The following is a 23,674-nucleotide window of genomic DNA, read 5'->3' on the forward strand; positions in this document are numbered from 1 at the left end:
CCTCCCCCTGCATGGGACTCAGCAGTAGTGCCCTGCTTCCATGGCAGTCCAGTCTTCCTCCGTAGGCAAATCCCTGTTTCCTCCTTCCTGTCCCCTCAGTCCCTTTCCCCACAGCCAATAGCAGTTCTTGCTCTGGGCCTGTTCTCCAATCCCCATGCACCAGCTCCCAGCCCCCTTGCACACCTGTGAACACACGTCCCAGTCTGGGGCATGTGGGGCCGCAGTACGGACCATCTGTGTATTTCTCACTCTGTCTCCTCTGACACAGATTGGCCACTTCACCCTCTTCCTACAGCCTCAAATGCTTCCCTTCTGTCCCAATCGAGTTCCCTGTTGGAGAGGGGGTTCCCCGCATTCGGGAATCTCTCCTCTGCTTCAGCTCCCCTCTCCCGGGGGTGCAGGTCCCATCCCACTTCCTCTCCTCCTCCTTCTTCCTTCTTTTTTTCCATCTCAGTTATGCAGGGATCTTTATAGTCCTTTTCAGTGTCCAAGGTCTTATGCTAGTTTTCAGCTGGTGTTCTGTGAGAATTGTTGCATCTATGGATGTATTCCTGATGCATCCATGGAGAGAGATGAATTCCATGTACACCTACTCCTCCACCATCTTGAATCTCCCCTCCATGTCTGTTTTACTCACAGCTGTGAGCTAGATGTTTACCTAACTCAGTGCTTGGTACATGGTTGAAGTGAAAAAAAAATTGCCTAATAAATTAGTACTTTTCACACATGATTTAAGTGTATAAAATTCTAGATTATTTTTTAAGCAAGAAGCTGGATATTTTGTTTAACATGCCTCTAACTGTTTCTTACTCATTTATCCTCTGATTTAATAGCCAAGAACTCAGTTTGACACTGCTCCATTGACTAGAAATGAAAAATACATAAAAACTATCAATTTCCTGATCTCTCCTTAAGACCAGCATTTTCTGATGATATGAAAAACTACTCATAGGCAGGTTTCCCTGGAAAGATTGTAGAAGGCCTTTCTGTTCACTGTTTGGCTATGACAAGCTCAGAAGTGAGAAATGATTGCACAAAGTTTCATAATAAATACTAAAAATATAAAATTGTGACATACATAATGATTAAAAAATATAATTGATAAGAAACTCTAGGCATAAAGTGGAGTTCATTTCAAAAACTGTGATCTGAGAATATAAATGTTTATTCCTTTTGGGATTTATTTCTTCTGATGTAACTATATTTGTATATAACTTTAGGTATCCTTATGTAATAAGTTTTTTCAAAATTTGAGATAAGGTACATAAACATTAACCCATTTTACATATGGATTAAAAATGCTTTTGGGGGGGTCAGTTTTCCTTCATTAATTAGGTCATAGGGTCCTAACTATAGATGTTGCTAATGGACGAGGGAAATCTCTCTGAATGATGCTCAGGTGAAGATTGTGTGTGTGTGTGTGTGTGTGTGTGTGTGTGTGTGTGTGTATGCCTATATGTATATATTTTTTTCTAATAAACTGTGACTATTTATAAATGCTTTGAGAATTGCCATACCTAAACAGCTTGATGAAGGGATTTCATATACTTTTTAGATATTTCTCCTGTTTTTTGTTTTGCTTTGTTTTTTAAACCTAGATTAAGCAGACCAACAAACTGGTAAAGAGACCTTTTACCCCTTGAGTTCAAGCCACTTTTCATTGGGAAATATTCATTGTGTAAAAGTGACTCATAATTACCTGGACCTTTTGCAATCTCCCAAGGCAGGACTGTCCAAGCTATATGACAACATTATATTGAAACCTTCTATTTTGGCTATTCCCACCTTACTTATTTTTCTTATAAAGTATTTTGTACGTTTTTCAGGTGCCTTACTTTAGTCAATAAAAGCTTTATAACAAATAAAACTGCCCTCTTCAATAAAATATAACACCACAAAACATTTTATAAAACATTTAAATTTTATTAAGAATTCTAAGTATATCATATTTATAGATATAGCTAGATATGCCAGTGCAGTTGTACCAAACTGAAAACATTTTTTGGTTAAATGAGTCATTACTAAGTAAAGTGGGACTTAGGGATTTATAATTCTACTTTATTGAACTGAACATTAGTATATGTATGATTCTAGCTGTACTTTTATATTTAAGTAGTATTACAAAAAGACATTTTCTGAAATGTTAATGTATGCTGGCAAGTAGGCTCATGACCCCTTATAGGATGCTTTTCAGTTTCAACTAGTTATAAAATGATTCTTAAAGTTAATCATTTAAAGTGTGCCCCTCCCTTATATTTCACTATTTCTTTTCTAAACTAATCAAGTAACTGGTACCATGCAATGAGCTGATTTCAAAACCTAATCCAAGTTAATTTGTAACAAGTGCTTTTTAAAAATATTTACATTTACATCCAAAAGGAAAGGTTACAATGTGTTAAAGACTATCCATAAAATTAATATTACTGTAGGAAATACACGTACCATATCTTTATATGCTAAATCTGCTCTAAATGGTGGCAGCTGGGTAAAAGTCTTTTTTAAAAATCTCTATCCTGGGCTTCCCTGGTGGCGCAGTGGTTGAGAGTCTGCCTGCCGATGCAGGAGACACGGGTTAGTGCCCCGGTCTGGGAAGATCCCACATGCCGTGGAGTGGCTGGGCCCGTGAGCCATGGCCACTGAGCCTGCGCGTCCGGAGCCTGTGCTCCACAGTGGGAGAGGCCACAACAGTGAGAGGCCCACATACCGCAAAAAAAAAAAAAAAGAAAAATCTCTATTCCAACAAAAAAAATCCAAGTGTGTGTTTGTCTGTGGGTGTGTGTATACACATATATATATCTCAAAATATATAATTATGGCTTTAGAACATGTAAATTAAAAATTTTAATATTGTTGACCTAAACGCCCTGCTAATTCCCAGGTCCTCATAAGACACTAAATCTTTATTTCATAAAGATTATATATCTTCATCAAATCTTGTACTTCTGCTTGTATTTATGAAACAGATCCATGGTCACAGCAGAGGAAATGTGAAAAGGGAAGCCCAGATCACCATCACGTGACACAGACCTTCTGTCACTTAGAATCTCAAAATGTCAGGACAGTTCAAATGCTGAAGTGTAAAATGATGGTTTTTAGTGATTTGTTTCCACACCTTCCAAACAAGAACATTTTATACAATTGTCCTTTCTGCCTGGTTTAGGAAACTTCAGGTAAATTCTGTTACTGGAAATCCTTCTGGGCCTGAGGTCCCCACCAGAAAGAAAATGAATCGGTATATGAGTATATGAATATGGGTATCTGAGCTGGTTCTTGAAGCATCGGTACAATTGCAAAGGCTGACAAGAGGAAAGGGGTTTCCTTGCTGAAGGGAAAGCATGAATATGCTAGGAAGGTGTGAACAGGAAGGATAATCCAGTGTGCTTAGACTTCTAGGTGCCAAGGAGAAAAGTAGGTGAGCCCTGCACCCTTACTTTATCCCCAGAGCCTAGCACACAGGCTATGATAGAGTGGGTGCTAAATGCTCAGTTGTTGAATAGCTGGGTATATTAACAAAGTAGGTTGTGGTCCAATAGTAAAGGCTTTCAAAACCATGCTAAGGCATTGATATTTGGGGGCAACTTGAGTTTTAGCAGCTTAGTGAAGGTCTGGCTAATATGGTAAAATACGAAAGGCAGGAGACATATTATCATGCTACTGTGTTAACATGTCCAGGTGAGAAATTACTGGCCTGAACTAAGGTAACAATCATGGGCAATGAGATGGAGGATCCTGGAGGAGAAGCTGGACCGTGCACTCTCAGAGCTCAGCATCTGTTTGCATGTTGTAGGCAAGAGTGAAGAAGGAGTCAGACGTGATGCCCTGGCTTCTAGTCTGTAAAAGCAGAATAAGTGGCATTATTTGCTGAGATAAGATGTACTGGTGGAAACATTATTTTGAGTGAAGTTGATGCAAGTGGGACATTCAAGTGGAGCTGTGTGGAAGTCGATGGAAATTGAAGAGCTTAGGTTTATAAATGTCAATTTAGAAGCCACTGCCTTAAGGTAATACTTGAAACAAAATTCCTAAGAGTAGAATTTATGTTTCTTTGGATAACAGCTAGTAACTATTTTTCAAAGTGACCATATTAAGCTATTAATATTGCTTGACTAAGTAAAAGTGTATGTCAGAATAGACATTTTTCCAAAGAAGACATCCAAATGGCCAAGAGACACATGAAAAGATGCTCAACATCATTAATCAGGGAAATGCAAATCAAAACACAATGAGATATCACTTCACACCTGTTAGGAGGGCTACCATCAAGAAGATAAGTAACAAGTGTTGGCAAGGATGTGGATAAAGGGAATCCTCATGCACTGTTGGTGGGAATGTAAAGTGGTGCAGCCACTATAGAAAACAGTATGGCGGTTTCTCAAAAAAATTAAAATAGAGCTACTCTGTGGCCCACCAATTCCACTTCTGGGTATTTATCTGAAGAAACCAAAAACACTTAACTTGAAAAGGTATATGTACCCCCCTGCTCACTGCAGCACTATTTTTTTTTTTTTCGGTACACGGGCCTCTCACTGTTGTGGCCTCTCCCGTTGTGGAGCACAGGCTCTGGACGCACAGGCTCAGCGGCCATGGCTCACGGGCCCAGCCGCTCCACGGCATGTGGGATCTTCCCGGACCGGGGCATGAACCCGTGTCCCCTGCATCAGCAGGCAGACTCTCAGCCACTGCGCCACCAGGGAAACCCTGCAGCACTGTTTACAATAGCCAAGATATGGAAACAACCTGTGTCCATGGATGAATCAATGAATAAAGAAAATGTGGGGTGTGTGTGTGTGTGTGTGTAATGCAATATTTAGCCATAAAAAATGAAATTTTGCCATTTTCAACAACATGGATGGACCTCAAGGGCATTATGCTAAGTGAAATAAGTCAGTCAGAGAATGACAAATACTGTATGATCTTACTTGTATGTGGAATCTAAAGCAACAACTTCATAGATACAGAGAACAGATTGGTGGTTGCCAGAAGCAGGAGTATTGGGTGGGAGAAATAGATGAAGGAGGTCAAAAGTTAAAAAACAAATAAGCAAACAAAACCTAACCTTCAAGGATCAGAAGAAAACACATTTTAAAAAGCACTTTGAAAACTGTAAAGTAAGGAAATTTTGTGGCATTACTTGAAGAAGTGAGCAGCTTTGTGCTGAAATAAAAATAGCCAAGATGAATTCAACCTAGTATAAAAAAATGAAGTCCAGAGGTCTTTTTAAAAATTAGTTAATATAAGATGATGACATAATAAGTCTATGAAGAAGAAGTAATCAACTATATCAATCTTGCTACATAAGATAATCAGAAATAAAATATGAAGAAAACAGATGGATTTATAAATACTAAATTTAAAAAGTGACCTATGGGGAGGAGACAAGAGAACCATAAAAAACAGATACCTTTGATGTGAGTAGAGCAGTTCAAAGCCTTCATTGATTTGTTTAAAAGGGAAAACATGGGTCATCAATTGGTCCAGGTCAAATTTCTTTTCCAGGAAATCAGTCACTAGTTTTGGAACATCATCTCTGCTTTCCCAACCTGTAAGTAAGCATACATGTTCTCTTTAGACTTTACTGAATGATCTTTATGTGTTATTATATTTGTTCCTCCTCTCTCTTGCATTATTACATTTTCCCCATACAGGACTATCCTTAACAGCACACAAATGAGCTGTACTTCTCCCATCTTAAGAAACAAAGGCAAAAACCCCATGAGGAACCTCTATTGCCCCCACAACTTCTAGCTACTCCATGTCTCTGCTCCTTTTACAGAGAAACCACTTTACAGTTCACTGTTCCACTTCCTCTTCTCCCATTTTCTCTTGAGCCCACTCAGCACTCGGCTAGTACAGCTCTTGTCAAGGTCACCAAAGATACAGACAACGGTCAATGTGAGGCCAAGCCTTGTTCTCTTTCCACAGTACCTGGTGCACAAAAAATGAGAGGCTGGTTGGTACAGATGAGATTTTTCAGAGAGGCCTCCTTCAAGGAAATAAGACTTGAACTGAGAACTACACAAGAGGTACAAGTTGAGCCGCCTCACTTTGACTATTTGTGTGATGTGGGGAGATTATGGATTACCCAGGAATTAGAAGTAAAATTCAGTTATTCACTAAATGTCTTTTGGGAATATGCTAAGGATCAGGCACTGTTTCTGGGGCTGGGAATAGGGTAGAGGTACAACATACCCAGTCCCTGCTCTCAGGAAGCATGAGAATCCTCTCATTTAGTGCAGAGAGACTGACAATAAACAAATAAGGCTCTGCCATTCTTACCTCCAAAAACGCGTCCTTTCCATGTGCGTCCAGTGAAGAGCAGCACTGGGTCATAGGTGAGCATCTGGGCTGATAGAGGAGCCTCTACCACCACGCTGACCCTGTAGTTCATGTTGCAGGATGCAAAGATATCAATCTGAGTTTAGAATGAAGGAGACTGTTTGTTTCTCATGTCTCAATATGTCATGGGCTCAGAAATGCCCTACATACTATTGCAGTTCCAGTAGTTGGTTTTGTTTCCAAGTCATGAAGTGAAATTAGGCCCACATGCCTTTTTCTTTCTGCTTGCTTTTTTTTAAACTTTCTTTTTATTTATTTATTTATTATTTGTTTGTTTATTTTTGGCTGTGTTGGGTCTTCGTTGCTGCATGCGGGCTTTCTCTAGTTGTGGCGAGCGGGGGCTACTCTTCGTTGCGGTGCGTGGGCTTCTCATTGCGGTGGCTTCTCTTGTTGTGGAGTACAGGCTCTAGGTGCACTGGCTCGGTAGTTGTGGCTCACGGGCTCAGTAGTTGTTTTGCACGGGCTTAGTTGCTCCGTCATATGTGGGATCTTCCCAGACCAGGGCTTGAACCCGTGTCCCCTGCATTGGCAGGCAGATTCTTAAGCACTGTGCCACCAGGGAGGTCCCTCTGCTTGCTATGAAACACTCTCAACACAATTTTAGTCATGAATTAAATTCGTTCATACATTTGTCCTTTAAGGCAGAAAGTAGAAATTAATGTGGTCAGTGTTCATGGCATTTTCAGTTTACCATGGACCAAAATGCAGGGAGAAATTCCTAATTTTCAGACCAATATCACCACTTCAGATAAGGTTTGGAAAGCCATTTGAACTAAACTAAATCAAATTACCTATACTGAATCAATTAATCCAGTTTTTTAAAAGTTTAGTATGAAAATTAAATCAAATACTAAAATGTGGGACAGAGGAATCCCTTTCTTGGTTACATTTCTGAGACTAACCCCACATTTTCTGGTCATCCACCCATCCAGTCATTAATAGTTTTTTGAATAGTTGGTAGGTTGTAGCAATAGATGGCATTTTTCAGAGACCAATGTTCATTAAAGTATCATCTGGAAGTCAATAGGCCATAGCAATATCCAGTATTGCATATTGGCTGTGTAAACATGGTATTTGTTGCTATGGAATAATTCTAAGTGACACTAGGGAATGAAAACAGTGGTAAATTAAAGACTACTTGTTCCTAAAGTACCAAAAGTATTAGAGCGAATTTAGTCTCCTACTCAATTGTGAGCAGAATTGACTTTGTCCCATATTTCGAAGTCTCCCTCCCTACCTTATCCCAGCCTGGGGCTTTCCAATCCAGGAGATCTGACCTGTTTCTCAGATTTAAATGGAAGTCTGGTGCTACTGCCTGCCACAAGGGAGGCGTATTTTAAAAAGTTGAAGGCTCCTATTTTAAGAGAATTCAGAAAGGAGAAAGCAAACTCAGGTATAGAGTGAGAAGTTGGCTACATCGTGGTTTTGAGGGAAGAGACTGCCAAATTTGGAATAGTTCCTTTCGCCCCTGGATCTCCTCCTTCTCTGTCTCCAGAGAGTCACTTTGTTCTGTTTGACTTGCTAACATTCAAGAGATGGAATCACTGTTGCCAAAAAAGCCATACATACAAAGTAGATGAACACTTAAACAATTTGCCTAGTTGGTTGACTCCCTCCCTGGCAGTCTGATCATATGAGAGTGGTATGATATGATACACTTTGGTCAAGCAGACCTGCACATAAGTTTTGCTTGACTTTTTAGGCACAAGTGCTTCATGATTACCAGGTATTTTGCCTAACAAGTAGTTGCTTTCAGTAAAGCTGTGGAAAATGAGTTTACCCTGTGCATTCAAGGTAGCTTGGGTATTGTGTGGCTCCTCTAATCTTGGCTCTCACCATAGTTTCAAGATGCCCAATAACTTCAAAACTGTAGCCCACAGTGTCACCTGTCATTTCTTTTCTTTTTTATTTTAAATAAATTAATTGTATTTAGTTAGTTTTGGCTGCTTTGGGTCTTCGTTGCTGCATGCAGGCTTTCTCTAGTTGTGACGAGCGAGGGCTACTCTTCATTGCAGTGTGTGGGCTTCTCATTGCGGTGGCGTCTCTTGTTGTGGAACATGGGCTCTAGGTGCACTGGCTCAGTAGTTGTCGCTCACGGGCTCAGTAGTTGTGGCTCACGGACTTAGTTGCTCCGTCGCATGTGGGATCTTCCCAGACCAGGGTTCAAACCCGTGTCCCCTGCATTGACAGGCGATTCTTAACCACTGCGCCAGCAGGGAAGCCTCGCCTGTCATTTCTGACAGCACCTCACTGATGGGCTTGGTGGAGTCCTTGGGGCTGATGCACTCAGTGGCTCTGACAGCCACGGCCTTTTCAAATTTGTCTTTGTTGAGGTCAATCCCAAGGATCCTGGATGCACCAGCTGACTTACAGCCCATGATGACCAAAAGGCCAACTCTTCCCAGGCCAAAGGCCACACAAGTTGAACCACGGGTGACCTGTGGAGAGACAAGTTCCTGTAAATGTTAGACCTAGGGTTAAAATGTGGAACCTGCAGAGTATCTCCAATATTAGAACACAAAATTCAGAAGATCACTATGATGAGTTATTAGGACTGGATGACTTGTTCTCATGAGAATGCCACAAAGAGAGCTAGAAACAGCAGAATGTCTGAGAACAGAAAAGGAACAAAATCAATATTTTGCAGATAAATGAAAACCTTTGATAAAAGGTTACATCATTCAGGCCTTTGTTTTGGGAGCTTTTACAGCCTTTTTGGCCACCACCCATAACTTCATCTAACCTCATAACAGGATTAAATAAGCACTTGGATCTCTATTACTCTTCTACACAAAACTATGCTAAATCTGTTTTAGATTTGGTTTAACTAGCATTTTCTTAATAACCATAACTCTGAGTCATTTGTAAATAAATTGTTTTTTCATTGAAGTTGAAGTTCCATGTTGCAATTAGATGATCCATGTGTAGCTCCAGGAAGGAAATGTAGTTAAATCAATTGGGAGATTTTTACCCTGTACTGTGCTATGTTAAAGAACATACTAGCCAAAACTCACTTTCCTGCTAGTAGAGTCCTAATCCTGTTTCATAGCAGGGATCAGGGAGACCTGAAAACCAGGAAACCCACAAAAAGGGTATGGAACTTATTGTGATCATTTTTGTCTTCTTTTCCTTTCTTTTTTCTCCTCCCTCCCTTGTTCCCTTTCTTCCTTCCTTTTTTTTTTTCTTTTTAACATGCAAAGGCTTATGTGTGAGCAGGGTGTGTTGTCATATGTCCTGATTCTCCAGTTTTGTCCTCCTTTGCAGGAATTACCTGAAGAAATAGCCTGTGTGTGGAGGTCTATGTATGCATGTGTTTTGAAATGTCTGAATTTTTAAGCGGATATTTAAGTGGGTACAGAGGTGCTGTAGTTTCAGCTACAGCATTCTAACCCCTCAGTTCATTTCCTGAATTTGGAGCTCTGAAGTTAGTGTGGCCATTCTCTCAAGTATTATTCAGTCATTCACTCATTTATGCAGCAAACTTTATTGATGGATTCTTTGTGGTCAGCATTTTATGCCAGAAACTAAACTGGGCGTTCTCTGCCTTTTCTACTAGTTTATCTGCTAGCTTTATTATCTAGATCTGAGATGGAATTTTTTGTTGATGGTTGAATTCTAAATCTAGAACTTTATGATTCTAGCACTGTCTTCTGGGACCTCTTTCAGCCTTCCTTATTTAATCTCTAGCAAGCCTTAGGCTGTGGTGGCCCTGAAGTGTGATATTTCTGACCACCTGGGAACTGTACCTCTAAAGACTTCTCCCTAGGACTCCATCACCCATCTGGAAAGTTGTAATTTTTGACCTTCCTGTCACCCTGACTCTAAGCCTTTAAGTGGATCATGGCCCCAGTCTCTTGCTAACTTCAGATGTCCCCCCACCTGAAAAACAAAAACAAAAACCAAAAAAAATTCTCTTCCTTCCCAACCTTCTTGTTCTACAGAATGGGAACTGGAGATTATTATCTATAGTGAATTATCCATATCATGATTATAGAAGAAAGTTATAGTCTAAAACAAGAGTGTCAATTTTAGGTCACTTAAAAATTTTTATTATTTTAAATAATATTTTATTATTTTATATTTTAAAATATAGTAAGCTTCCACTTTTTAGTATTATTTTTCTTTACTCTTCTGATCCCCTTCATGATCTTTAATAAATACTTAAATTTCACTATTCCAAAGAACCTTAGGACCTTAAACAGCTCTTGGGAGATAACTTTTGAGTCCTTGGAATATCCTGTCCACTAAGAGTGTCTTTGTTCTGAGTCATTGGGCTACTCCAGATAGTTTATGCTAACAGTGTGACTTATGGTGAATGCCTGTTTTCATATGTCTGGGGCTTTGATCCATCAGCTTAACTCCTGATGCTACTGGAGTCTGAGTAGCTGAGGTCAGTCCTGTGTGTGCTGTGTGCCTACATGACTGTTCCCACAATAGAAACCCTAAACACCAGACTTGGGTGAGCTTCCCTGGTTGGCAACACTTAATATGTGTTGTCACACATTGTTGCTGGGAGAATTAAGCTCTGTCCATGTGACCCCACTGGGAGAGGACAACTGGAAACTTGTACCTGGTCTCTCCTGGACTCTACCCTATGTGGCTTTTTCTTTTGCTGGTTTTAATCTGTATCCTTTCACTGTAACAAACTGTAGCTATGAGTATAATAACTGTTCTGAGTTTTATAAATCCTTCTAGTGAATCATCAAATCAAAAGAGTGTCTTGGGGGACACCAACACATCCTCATATTGTAAGTTTGACCTATTTTCAAATAGGCAAAGGCAAGAATATGTGTTCATTCAAGTAATTTGCCTTAAGATATAGCTTCCAGTAAAAAATTATCCCTAAAAGTGGAGAATGTCTTCGTTAATAATATATTAGCCAAGTACTAATATGGTACCAATATATCAAGTACAATAAAAAAAACGTAGAATACTAACATAAAACCATATCCAATGTCCCTTCTCTCACCTCTATCTTGGTAGAAAATTCTTAGTGGAAGGTTTCGAGGAATGTTCCAGCACCAAGATTTTCCAAAGAAATTTAAAAGCAAGTGGTTACTAACATATATCATTGACATGTACTTGCATGCTAATGTTATACATTCATAGATCTCAGACCTGTCTTGAACCTATGTCTGGTAAAAATCTACTTCAACGCCCATATGTATATTTTCCACAAGCTCCTCACCTTTTTATGCTTCCACATATTTGGACATCCCTTTCCTTATTCATTCATACATCTCTTTTTTTCCAACTATTATTTATTAAGTCATTATTATGTCCAGGCTCCTTGCTAAGTACTGTAGTGAATAGAGACTTGGTCCATACCTTCTTGGAGCTTGTGGTCTAATGAAGACTAAAGGTATAATAAAAATTTGAGATTTGGGACACATACTGTTAATGAAGCAATCATGTAGCCTTGAATAATGGAAAGAGGTTCCTGCTTAGATGAAGTAGACAGGAAAAAAAAAACAACTTCTTTGAGCAAATGAGTTACCTTTAATCTGAGAATGATGTTAATGAAGCACCTACACAAGGACTCAGTAGATGAGTGTTCCAGACAATCAGAATAGCTTGTGTAAATGTCTTCACGTAGGAACAGCTCAGCAGGCTTACAGATCTCAAGAGAGGCGAGCAAGTGTGAGTGGATCATAGTGGAAGAGATGAGATTGTTCCAAGTATGGAAGCTACTGGAGGATTTTTGGCAAAGAAGTAATGCAGACCACTTTATGTTTTATAAAATTCCTCTGGCTTGTAAATGGAGAATTATTGCAGGTGGTCAAGAGGAGTAATGACGACTACAAAAGGGAGGCCATTGCATCTGTCAAGATATGATGATGGTAGTGAGTTGAAGAAAATGGAAAGATTTAAAATATACCTTGTAGGTAAAATTAACAGGACTTGCTGCTGGATTGCATATAAGGTAATGGAGAGGGAAGATCAAGGATGAAGAAAATTTGAGTGAGCATAAATATGTTTGGGTGGTAGGGAGGAAGAAAATTAAGAATTCTGTTTTGTACATATTCAGTTTCAGATACCTGTGAGACCTTCAAAGGGAGAGGTCAGGTAAGGAGTTGGACAAAAGAATTTGGGGTTTAGAGAGAGTTTGAGACATAAATTTGGAGTCAACTAACATATAGGTAATTTTTAAGACTTTGGAGTTGGATGAGACCACCACAGTATGGAGATTGCTTGTGGGAATGGTTTTACTATTTATGAACTGTGTGTTATTCTACTTACTTCTTTGATTCATTAAGAGTGACATAAATTGAATCCAAATAATCACTCTTAAAAATGCATTCATGTTTTCATACTATATGCCAGCCATTATAGGTTGAATTGTGTCCCCCCGCCCAAACCTGCAGTTTCATATGTTAAAGTCTTAACCCCCAGTACCTCAGAATGTGATCTTATTTGGAGATAGGGTCTTTGCAGAGGTAATCAAGTTAAAATAAGGTAATGAGGTGGGCTCTAATCCAATATAATTGGTGTCCTTATAAAAAGGGGAAATTTGGACAAAAAAGACTGGCATAGAAGGAAGGTGATATGAAGAGACATAGAGAGAAGACAGCCAAGGAGAAAGGCCTGGCACAGATCTTTCACTCACAGCCCTCAGAAGGAACAAATCCTGCCGACCCTTTGATTTCAGGCTTCCAGTTTCCAGAATGTGAGACAATAAATTTGTGTTAAGCCCCCCAGTCTATGGTATTCTGCTACAACAGCCCTAATAAACTAACAAACCAGCATTGATATTTATTTTGTGAAACAAAAGATTAATTTTATTTTATTAATTTATTTTTTTAACATCTTTGTTGGAGTATAATGTGTGTTACTTTAGGCTGTAATACAAAGTGAATCAGCTATACGTATACATGTATCCCCATATCTCCTCCCTCTTGCATCTCCCTCCCACCCTCCCTATCCCACCCCTCTAGGTGGTCACAAAGCACCAAGCTGATCTCCCTGTGCTATGCGGCTGCTTCCCACTAGCTATCTACCCTACGTTTGGTAGTGTATATATGTCCATGCCGCTTTCTCACTTTGTCACAGCTTACCCTTCCCCCTCCCCATGTCCTCAAGTCCATTCTCTACGTCTGTGTCTTTATTCCTGTCCTGCCCCTAGGTTCTTCAAAACCTTTTTTTTGTTGCTGTTTTTTTTGATTCCATATATATGTGTTAGCATATGGTATTTGTTTTTCTCTTTCTGACTTACTTCACGCTGTATGATAGTCTCTAGGTCCATCCACCTCACTACAAACAACTCAATTTCGTTTCTTTTTATGGCTGAGTAATATTCCATTGAATATATGTGCCACATCTTCTTTATCCATTCATTTGTCAATGGACACTTAGGTTGCTTCCACGTCCTGGCTATTGTAAATAGAGCTGCAGTGAACGTTGTGGTACATGACTTTTTTTAAATCATAGTTTTCTAAGGGTATATGCCCAGTAGTGGGATTGATGGGTCGTATGGTAGTTCTGTTTTTAGTTTTTTAAGGAACCTCCATACTGTTCTCCATAGTGGCTATATCAATTTACATTCCCACCAACAGTGCAAGAGGGTTCCCTTTTCTCCACACCCTCTCCACCATTTATTTTTTGTAGATATTTTGATGATGGCCATTCTCATTGGTGTGAGGTGATACCTCATCGTAGTTTTGATTTGCATTTCTCTAATGATTAGTGATGTTGAGCATCCTTTCATGTGTTTGTTGGCAATCTGTGTATCTTCTTTGGAGAAATGTCTATTTAGGTCTTCTGCCCATTTTTGGATTGGGTTTGTTTTTTGTATATTGAGCTGCATGAGCTGCTTGTTTATTTTGGAGATTAATCCTTTGTCCATTGCTTCATCTGCAAATATTTTCTCCCATTCTGAGGGTTGTCTTTTGGTCTTGTTTATGGTTTCCTTTGCTGTGCAAAAGCTTTGAAGTTTCATTAGGTCCCATTTGTTTATTTTTGTTTTTATTTCCCTTTCTCTAGGAGGTGGGTCAAAAAGGATCTTGCTGTGATTTATGTCATAGAGTGTTCTTCCTATGTTTTCCTCTAAGAGTTTTATAGTGTCTGGTCTTACATTTACGTCTTTAACCATTTTGAGTTTACTTTTGTGTTAGGTGTTAGGGAGTGTTCTAATTTCAGTCTTTTACATATAGCTGTCCAGTTTTCCCAGCACCACTTATTGAAGAGGCTGTCTTTTCTCCACTGTATATTCTTGCCTCCTTTATCAAAGATAAGGTGACCATATTGTGTGGGTTTATCTCTGGACTTTCTATCCTGTTCCATTGATCTATATTTCTGTTTTTGTGCCAGCACTGCACTGTCTTAATTACTGTAGCTTTGTAGTATAGTCTGAAGTCAGGGAGCCTGATTCCTCTAGCTCTGTTATTCTTTCTCAAGATTGCTTTTGGCTATTCAGGGTCTTTTGTGTTGCCATACAGATTGTGAAATTTTTTGTACTAGTCCTGTGAAAAATGCCAGTGGTACTTTGATAGGGATTGCATTGAATCTGTAGATTACTTTGGGTAGTATAGTCATTTTCACAACGTTGATTCTTCCAACCCAAGAACATGGTATATCTCTCCATCTGTTTGTATCATCTTTAATTTCTTTCATCAGTGTCTTATAGTTTTCTGCATACAGGTCTTTTGTCTCCTTAGGTAGGTTTATCCCTAGGTATTTTATTCTTTTTGTTGCAATGGTAAGTGGGAGCACTTCTTTAGAAATAAAATTTTGAATCTGAATTTTTTCTTCCAGTTGATTTGACATTGTGTAGAAACAGTCTGTACATGAGATGTTTTCAAAAGTGCTTTTCCCAAAAAGCTTGTTTTTCAAAAAAAATATTTAAAAAATAAAAAAGAAGGAACTAGCCCACCCTTCTGCTTACCTTGCCAGTTTTAATAGCAGTCCCATATCCAGTGGAAAATCCACATCCAATTCAACAGACTTTCTCAGGATGAGCTGCATCATCAATCTTAGCAACGGAAGTTTCATCCACCACCGTGTACTTAGTAAATGTACTAGTGCTCATGAAGTGATAGACTGGTTTGCCCCTGCACGTACATCTGGTGGTATCATCAGCCAGGACTCCATGACCAGTAACTCTATTTGTTACATCAAATGCTCATATTAATTCAATTCAAAAATTAGCACAGGAACAACTAAATGGCATGAAACCCACTCACTCCTTACACAAAGGTTGCCATCTGGGTTGTGACAAGCATTGCATTCTCTACACTGAGGCAGAAAGACAAGGATGACTTTGTCACCTAGAGGGAAAACATCATGGTATAAGGCGTTGGTAATTAACATTAAAGGCTGAAATAGACGAATGTGAATTGAGCACATGCCACATGCAAGAATTTCTTTAAAATAGAGGCATACCTTGGAGATATTACAGGTTTGATTCTAGAGCATCGCAATAAAGTGAGTCACAAATTTTTTGGTTTTCCAGTGCATGTAAAAATTATGTTTACACTATACTGTAGTCTATTAAGTATGCAATAGCATTGTGTTTAAAAAAACAATGAACATACCTTAATTAAAAAATAATGCTATTGGAAAAATGGCACTGATAGACTTGCTTGACGCAGGGTTGCCACAAACTCAATTTGTAAAAAAAATTCCACTTTGAAGCACAACAAAGCAAAGTGCAATAAAACAAGGTATGCTTGTATTCTAAAGTTTACAAACACCATCAAATTTGCTTGCTAAAAGTTGAGATTTTGCCAAATTAAACTTCACTCTATATAATCCATTCTCCTTGTATTCTTTTATCCTCCTAAATTCATTAAGGCTCCTCCAGTAATTCCTAGCTGTGCTATTTCCTTTGATAGGACAGTCAACCTACTTATCTCAGACTTGTGACTTGACATTTACACACCTGGTTTCACCATAGTGACTCCTTCTCCAATGCTCTCCACAACCCCAGTGGCTTCATGTCCCACAGTCACTGGAAACTTTAGACACTATTGCTCCTTTTGTCATGTGCTCATTTGTCCAACAGATACCCTTGGCCAAAATCTGGGTTCAGACAAAAGAACATTGCATCAACCAGCAAACGGGTCATTTTACAGTTGGGAGAATATTTATCTCTCTCTTGAAAAGATTATAATTGTTTAATCAGTATGATTGTCTCATATAATAGTGTTGACTCTTAGAAGATTCTGAGCCGAATATCAACCATCAGACCAAAATCTTTCTCTTTAAGGGACTTCCCTGGTGGCACGGTGGTTAAGAATCTGCCTGCCAATGCAGGGGACATGGGTTCGATCCCTGGTCTGGGAAGATCCCACATGCCATGGAGCAACTAAGCCCATGTGCCACAACTACTGAGCCTGCGCTCTAGAGCCCGCGAGCCACAACTACCGAGCCCGCATGCCACAACTACTGAAGCCTGCGTGCCTAGCACCTGTGCTCCACAACAAAAGAATCCACAGCAATGAGAAGCCCATGCACCACAATGAAGAGTAGACCCCGCTCGCCGCAACTAGAGAAAAGCCTGTGTGCAGCACGGAAGACCTTTAACAATTTAAAAAAAAAATCTCTCGGGCCTCCCTGGTGGCGCAAGTGGTTAAGAGTCTGCCTGCCGATGCAGGGGATACGGGTTCGTGCCCCGGTCTGGGAGGATCCCATATGCCGCGGAGCGACTGGGCCCGTGAGCCATGGCCGCTGGGCCTGCGCATCCGGAGCCTGTGCTCCGCAACGGGAGAGGCCACAACAGTGAGAGGCCCACATACCGCAAAAAGAAAAAAAAAATCTCTCTTTAAGGAATTTATAGTATTGCTGCCTCTGGCCTTGTTTTGAATCTCAGTGCCTTTTTGAAGTAAATTGATGCTCTTGTGAGGGAACTATAAGGCAGATGTTACCATGCAGCCAGCACAAAAATAGATTTTTACAGTTAATTCCTCCTCTTGATGAAAGGTAGAGGGAATGGTGTATAAGAAGAGAAGTGAGCAAAACTGTACTGTTGCTACAGTGCTCAGGTAACAGGAGATGGTCAAAGAAAGATAGACGGCAATGCCTTCTCAACAAGCTGGTGTTCAAACTAATGGTTAGGCTCTGTTCAAAGGAGTGGCGGAAATCCTCCAGGAAGGGAAATCCAGGAAGCTGTCATTTCTCCAGGCACAAATGAGTTCCTCATTCTTTGTGAGAAGTAATCCCAGTACTATCTGATACATTAGTCATAATTATTAAGTATTTTTATCAAACACTGTGTCAATAAAAATTCAACAAATAAAAGTTATAATAGAGCAGATTAGCAGGGTTGTTTTTTAATCAATAAGTCATTAATTTTATATCCAATATGACCAGATCCTTATCAAATAAAAAAAAAGTATGAGAACTAATAACCAAAATTTGAGAAGTATCTCCTTATTTAAGAATCCAACCCCACAACAGTGATATACTCAAAGTAGGTATGATAACGTTTTAGACTTATGTACTCTCAGGCTCATTACCTTACTACAAACTTCTTTAGCCTTTGATGGGGCAACTTCTGTTTCCTCAACGGAAAAGGGATTCTTCTGTTCCCATAGCACAGCTGCTTTACATTTAATAACCTAAGAAGTTGGTGAGAGTTATAATGGGTCCTAATTATGTCTTTACAGTTACAGACTCTCCAAATAATATAAATCTGGGCAGAAGATCCCTAGAGATCATCTTATGTACACCTACCGTGTGTTTGATATATGAGAAATGCAGCCCAGAGACACTAAATAATGGATCCATGGGCACACAGCACATGGGAAGCAGGGCTGGACTAGATCTGAGGTACACCCTTTCCAGCCCTTTGCTTTTGCTGCCTGTGGTCACATAATATTTTATTAAGCTAGGGGTTTTTTTGCTACAATTTCAAAGTAACAAAATGTCATCTGTGTATCACTTATTCACAAGAGTGAATTTATAAAACAGAAAATGTTGTTGATTTATCTGCAAGAATCTAAGCCAGTATTTAATTGTTGTATAATCATGTAGCCATGGTGAAGAAATTAGAAATTGGCTTGGTTAGAGATGAAGGGAACAGTGAACGTCATGAAATGTATAGACTGAATTCCTGGATGACTCAATTTGTGTCTTTGCAGCTCTGAATCCTTTTTTGCACCCAGCCCAGTTCTTGCAGCCTATGGTCTAGATAGGCGAGGTGAAGCATCTCATCTTATAGAAGTGGAAACTAAGGGGTGGAGATCCTCAGTGAGTAGCCTCCAGCTTGTTCAGTTGGTTTAGGTATAGTTATTCAATTACGTAAGTTTGCTGGCATTATTTAAATCAGTGAGGGGTGGAGGGAGAGAGAGAGAGAGAGAGAGGGAGAAGGAGACAGGGAGAGATTTTTCGTTTTCCCATCCTCAAATCTGTCTAGGAATCGTATAAAATATTTTAATTAATTTGTTCAGTTACAGAATGAGTTATCTCTCATCTTACTTGTCGACTAACATACCACTCCTAGAGATCTCCTTTAGATGGATGGTTACATGGCTCTTTTGCAAGTGATTAAGTGTGAGAAATGATATGCTGGAAATAGATGGGAGGCTGAAAGCCATCAGTGACTTTAACATTCACCCTCTGCCTCTGCAAGGCAAATGTCATGGGTCACAGTGCAATGTGGGCCAATCTCGAAGTTAGAAATCTCACACCACAATCCCACACAAGTTCCTGCTGGATTAATAGTTGAGATTTAAAGTCAAACTCTTTTATCGATAAGTAAAGACATAAATATCAAATATATGGAGAATGGGGGAACTTTTATGCTTGAGGATGATGGAAAAAGTCCTAAAGGAAACATCTAAGAATGAAAATTTTGTGTGTTGAGAAACAGTAAATAAATCTTCCAAATGTAAGTAATTCAAGCAAGTAGTCTGAGGGAAAAAAGCTTAAGCAAAGATGACGAGTTAACATTTTTGATATATACAATGCATAATCGAACTGATAGGGAAAGCATTAAAACTTCCACTCCTACCTCTTCTGCCCTCCCACATATTTTACGCATACCTGGAGATACACACAAAGAACATAAAGAGGAAAACACAAATTCATAAATATATAGTGAAGTGTTTGTTTTCCTTGGTTATAAAATCGTTTTAAATAAAAGTAATGAGATAATTGTTAGGTCGATAATGATTTTTTACTCATGTATTGTCAAAGGGGTGGTGAAATGGGCAGTGTCATTCATGGCAGCCCCTTTGGAAAATAATTTGCAGTATACATCAGGATACTAAAATGGTTCTGTTTTCCCGTGGATGGTCACATTTTGTTAAGCAACTTAATTGAGATATCTTTGCCGTATAAAAATTGTATATGTTTAAGGAATATAACTTGATGTTTTGATATATGTATACATTGTGGGGCTTCCCTGGTGGTGCAGTGGTTGAGAGTCCGCCTGCCGATGCAGGGGACACGGGTTCGTGCCCCGGTCCGGGAAGATCCCACAGGCCGCGGAGCGGCTGGGCCCGTGAGCCATGGCCGCTGAGCCTGCGCGTCCGGAGCCTGTGCTCCGCAACGGGAGAGGCCGCAGCGGTGAGAGGCCCGCGTACCGCAAAAAAAAAAAAAAAAAAAAGAAAGAAATGCTGACTATTCCCCTCAGTCCTTGGCGACCTGGGCTGGTGTCACATCCCTGGAGCCTGAGCAGGCTTGGGTCCCAAAGCCGGACTGTCACCGCGCTGAGGGAGCTGGGGAGGATGTGCCACACAATGAGCGCCCCCCATGGACCTGGAGTGTCTGTTCCCCTCTGCGTGAGCCCGCAATCTCCAGATCCAGGCGGGCCCTCCTACAGCTAAAGCAAGCCTAGTGCACCCAAAGGATGGTGGAGCCTCGGGGCTGGAAGAGCTTTAAAAAGTTTCCCGGGCTCCGTGTCTCCTGGTGGTGCGGTTCCCACCTCCAGCCTCCTTCCTCAGGGTCGCCCCACCTACGGATGACAGCACCCTCAGCAGAGTGGTGTTTCCGGAGCTGGGATGTGTCCCGGGGATAAAGGGTAAGGGGGGAAGAAGCAATGAGACACAAGCCTTGGGTGTTTCTTCAGGCACATTCCACTCTATCTGACAACCCTAGAAGAGGACTTTCCCTGAGGCTCCGGTTGCCCCAGTAACCAGAGCTGGGCATGAAGAAATGCTGCTGCCTTGTGGCCGTTTCCCGTAACAACAACTTACAAGCCTGTGCTGATGGGCACTTAATCTTCGCAAGGCCTGCAGGGCTCGAAATGACACCTGCCCTCAAGAAATGCCCTGGGGTAGGTCATCGGAAAAGAATTCAAAACAGGGCCGAGTTCCAAGAAGCCAATTACAAGAGGTAAACTTTACTCACACTGTATAAAAAATAAGCACATGGAAAGATACCCAAATCACTAATTATGAAAGAAATGCAAATCAAAACTACAATGAGGTATCACCTCACACCGGTCAGAATGGCCATCGCCAACAAAAATCTACAAAGAATAAGTGCTGGACAGGGCGTGGGGAAAAGGGAACCCTCCTACGCTTTTGATGTGGATGCAAACTGGTGCAGCCCCTGTGGAGAACAGTATGGAGGTTCCTTAAAAACCAGAACACAGAGTTCCCATTGGATCCGGCAATCCCATCGCAGGGCTTAAATCCAGAGAAAATCATAATTTGAAAGGACACATGCACCCCTATTTTCAGGGCAGCACTATTTACAATAGCCAAGACAGAGAAACCACCAAATTGTCCATTGACAGAAAAATGAAGATGTTGTACAGATATACAGTGGAATATTACTCAGTCCCTGAGGTGGGTGGAGCCAGGATGTGCGTGTCTGGGCCTCTGACCAGCAGGAGAGAGCAAGGAGGAAGACCAGTCCTGAGGGCAGGGGTTCTCTGAAGCCTGTGAGCCCCGGTGCCCTGATGGGATTCATTCTCAGTGGGGACATGAGCGGGCCATGCAGTGGCTCTGTTTTCCACCCGGGCCTCTTTCATGAAGCCATGGCAGAGCTGGGACCAGAAGTCTCCTGGCGGTGTTTCAAACTGTCATAGAAGTTTTACAAAGGAACAAGAGAATGAAGCTGAGACTCTGATAGCCACTCCTTTCTGTCTCTGAGTTGCTTCTATCAGGACCGCCGTCATCTGCACATAGTCTGCTCTGTGACCCACCTACTCCCGCCTGACCTTTCCTCTTCCTCCCTGGGATGATTCCAGTGACATTTCCAGCCTGGACCCTTCTCCCAGGCCAGACACCTCTGTCCAGCCATTGCATCCCCATCTCACCTTGGGGGCTAACAGGCCCCTCAGAGGACTGTGATCCTGCAGCTCCCCAGCCCAGGAGGCGCCCCTGTTTGCTGAGCCCAGACACCTGCTGTAAGCGAGCAGGACCCTCTGGGGCCTTCCCAGGACAGACCCCTCCTTCATATCCGCTGTTGTAACTCCCCTATGAAGTACCTAGATAATAGTATCTGATGCACTCTTCCCGAGTTGTTTTACCGATACTAAAACCACCAACAAATGGAAGAAATTAACTACTTGACGATCATGAACACGTAGCCCCAGAGCTACTAGAGCCTAAGAATTTATCATGTTAACCGCCTGTTACCTCACCATCAGCCAGAGAATTGTGCGCCAGATGATCACATACCCTGCGACTCCCTTCCCTCACCTGGCCTTTAAAATTGCTTTGCTGAAACCCTTCAGGGAGTTTGGGGTTTGTAAAGCACAAGCCACCTGTCCCGCTTGTATTGGCAGTTTTACAATGAATGCTGCGCTTTCCTTCACCGCACCCGGTGTCAGTAGACTGGCTTTACCACGCATGGGCACATGGAATCAAGCTTGGTTTGGTAACACTGGGGCCTCCCAGGCTCCCACTCTCCTTGTGCCCCAGTGACTGTCAGCTTGTCCTCCAGAGTCTGTGGCCAGTCCCCAGGCTAATTCCCCTCTACACCCACAGCCCTGGCCCAAGCCCGATCTTGTGCCAGTTTCCTCCATCAGGCCCTGACAAAGCTCCCTGCCCCCTGGTGCATCTGACATCCCACCCCAACGTGGTCTTTCTGCAGCATAAATGAGACAGTGACTCTCTCCCTCCTGTGATCCCCCAAAGATTTTCCCTCATTTGCTGGGCTGTCTGGTGAGAGAGACATCTGCCAAGGCCCTGAGAGTCCCCGGTATCCCTACTAGGCTGCTGGTTCCTGGGTTCCCTGATAGTGAGCACCTCAGCAGGCCAGGCAACACAGTACAAAATTCCAGAACTGCTCACCTCAGGAGGGGGCTGGCACTGCCACTGCGTGATCAAAGAGAGCAGAGAAGGGCTCCCCAGCTGGGACACAAACCCTGCAGGAGTGGCCTCTCCCTGGGCCATTGCATGATCCCTGTGTGACTTGAGGGAAGGAGGGACCAAGGCACATGCTGGTTCCTAAGCAGGATGGTGTGGGCTCAGTCGTGTCCCCCAAAATTCATATGCTGAATCCCTAACCCCCAGGACCCCAGGATGTGGCTGTATTTGGAGATGGAGTTTTTAAAGAGGTGATCAATAATGTTAAAACAGATGCATTTATTGCACTTACTTCACCTTCTAACACAATGTTCACGCTTTCATGATGAACACTATGCAAATGCCAAATGTTTCAAGCTGATGTGTTTGAAAATATAGTGACGGGCAGCCTCCAGTAATGAGAAACGATCATGAATATGCACAAAGGATTCCATCTGTATTTTAACTCGCTCCAGTCTTATAGTGCCCAAGCATAGTATCTGATGTATTCATAAAATAACAATTTTTGAAATAATGAAGGAGGAATTATGCTTGTAGGCAGTGGCTAAGGATTGCTACCCTGTTGATCATTAGCCTCACCTCTGTTAGCCTAAGAAAGGAAAACAAGAAAAAAAGCCTGATCATTATAGTCGATGTTTTGTCAGAGTTAAGGGAGTGTGTAGGAGATGTGAGCATGTTGTCCCTGTAGGATTTTGAACCACAGAATGGAATGGAATGTAAAACAGATGGTAACCTCTATTTAAATTTTATGCACACTACCCAAAAACTGTCTTCACTGAAAATCATATAGTGTCCTCTTTTCCCCCACTCAAAATTCCATACCCTCCCCATGTCCCACCCTTGCAATCCATCAGCTACTCCAACTTCATCTCAATAAGATTTAATTCAGTAACCTTATTGCTCTTCACCTAAACGTTATATACTGTCGCTATCAATGTTTAAGTGTTTCATGACTTAACTGAAGTATGTCCCCTTCCTTGATAATTACTTCATATGTAACCCTACCCCGTGGTGACTATTCACTCACCCCATATGCACTTCACCTTTGTTTGCTGTGCTTGATGTTCTGTTTGTTCCTTGGTATAAGGTCCAGATCGATACTCACTAATCTTGTAGATCTTGTAGATATTCTGCGCTTT

The 23,674-nt window shown here is 41.2% G+C and overlaps 1 protein-coding gene across 1 annotated transcript; it reads right to left on the minus strand.

Moving 5' to 3' along the window:
* Positions 1-421: 421 nt before the first annotated feature.
* Positions 422-21,682, minus strand: LOC132489117 (all-trans-retinol dehydrogenase [NAD(+)] ADH7-like; the record flags this gene model as incomplete). The annotated part of the gene is given in 11 exon segments (XM_060098067.1): positions 422-449; positions 5,402-5,540; positions 6,277-6,412; positions 8,173-8,236; positions 8,578-8,774; positions 15,218-15,434; positions 15,512-15,599; positions 16,214-16,286; positions 16,288-16,353; positions 17,790-17,891; positions 21,542-21,682. Coding segments are annotated over 11 exon segments (1,251 nt in total), but the record flags the coding sequence as incomplete, so codon positions are not given.
* Between the last annotated feature and the right edge of the window lie 1,992 nt (positions 21,683-23,674).

Source organism: Mesoplodon densirostris, chromosome 1 (assembly GCF_025265405.1).
Source record: "Mesoplodon densirostris isolate mMesDen1 chromosome 1, mMesDen1 primary haplotype, whole genome shotgun sequence".
NCBI lineage: Eukaryota > Metazoa > Chordata > Mammalia > Artiodactyla > Ziphiidae > Mesoplodon > Mesoplodon densirostris.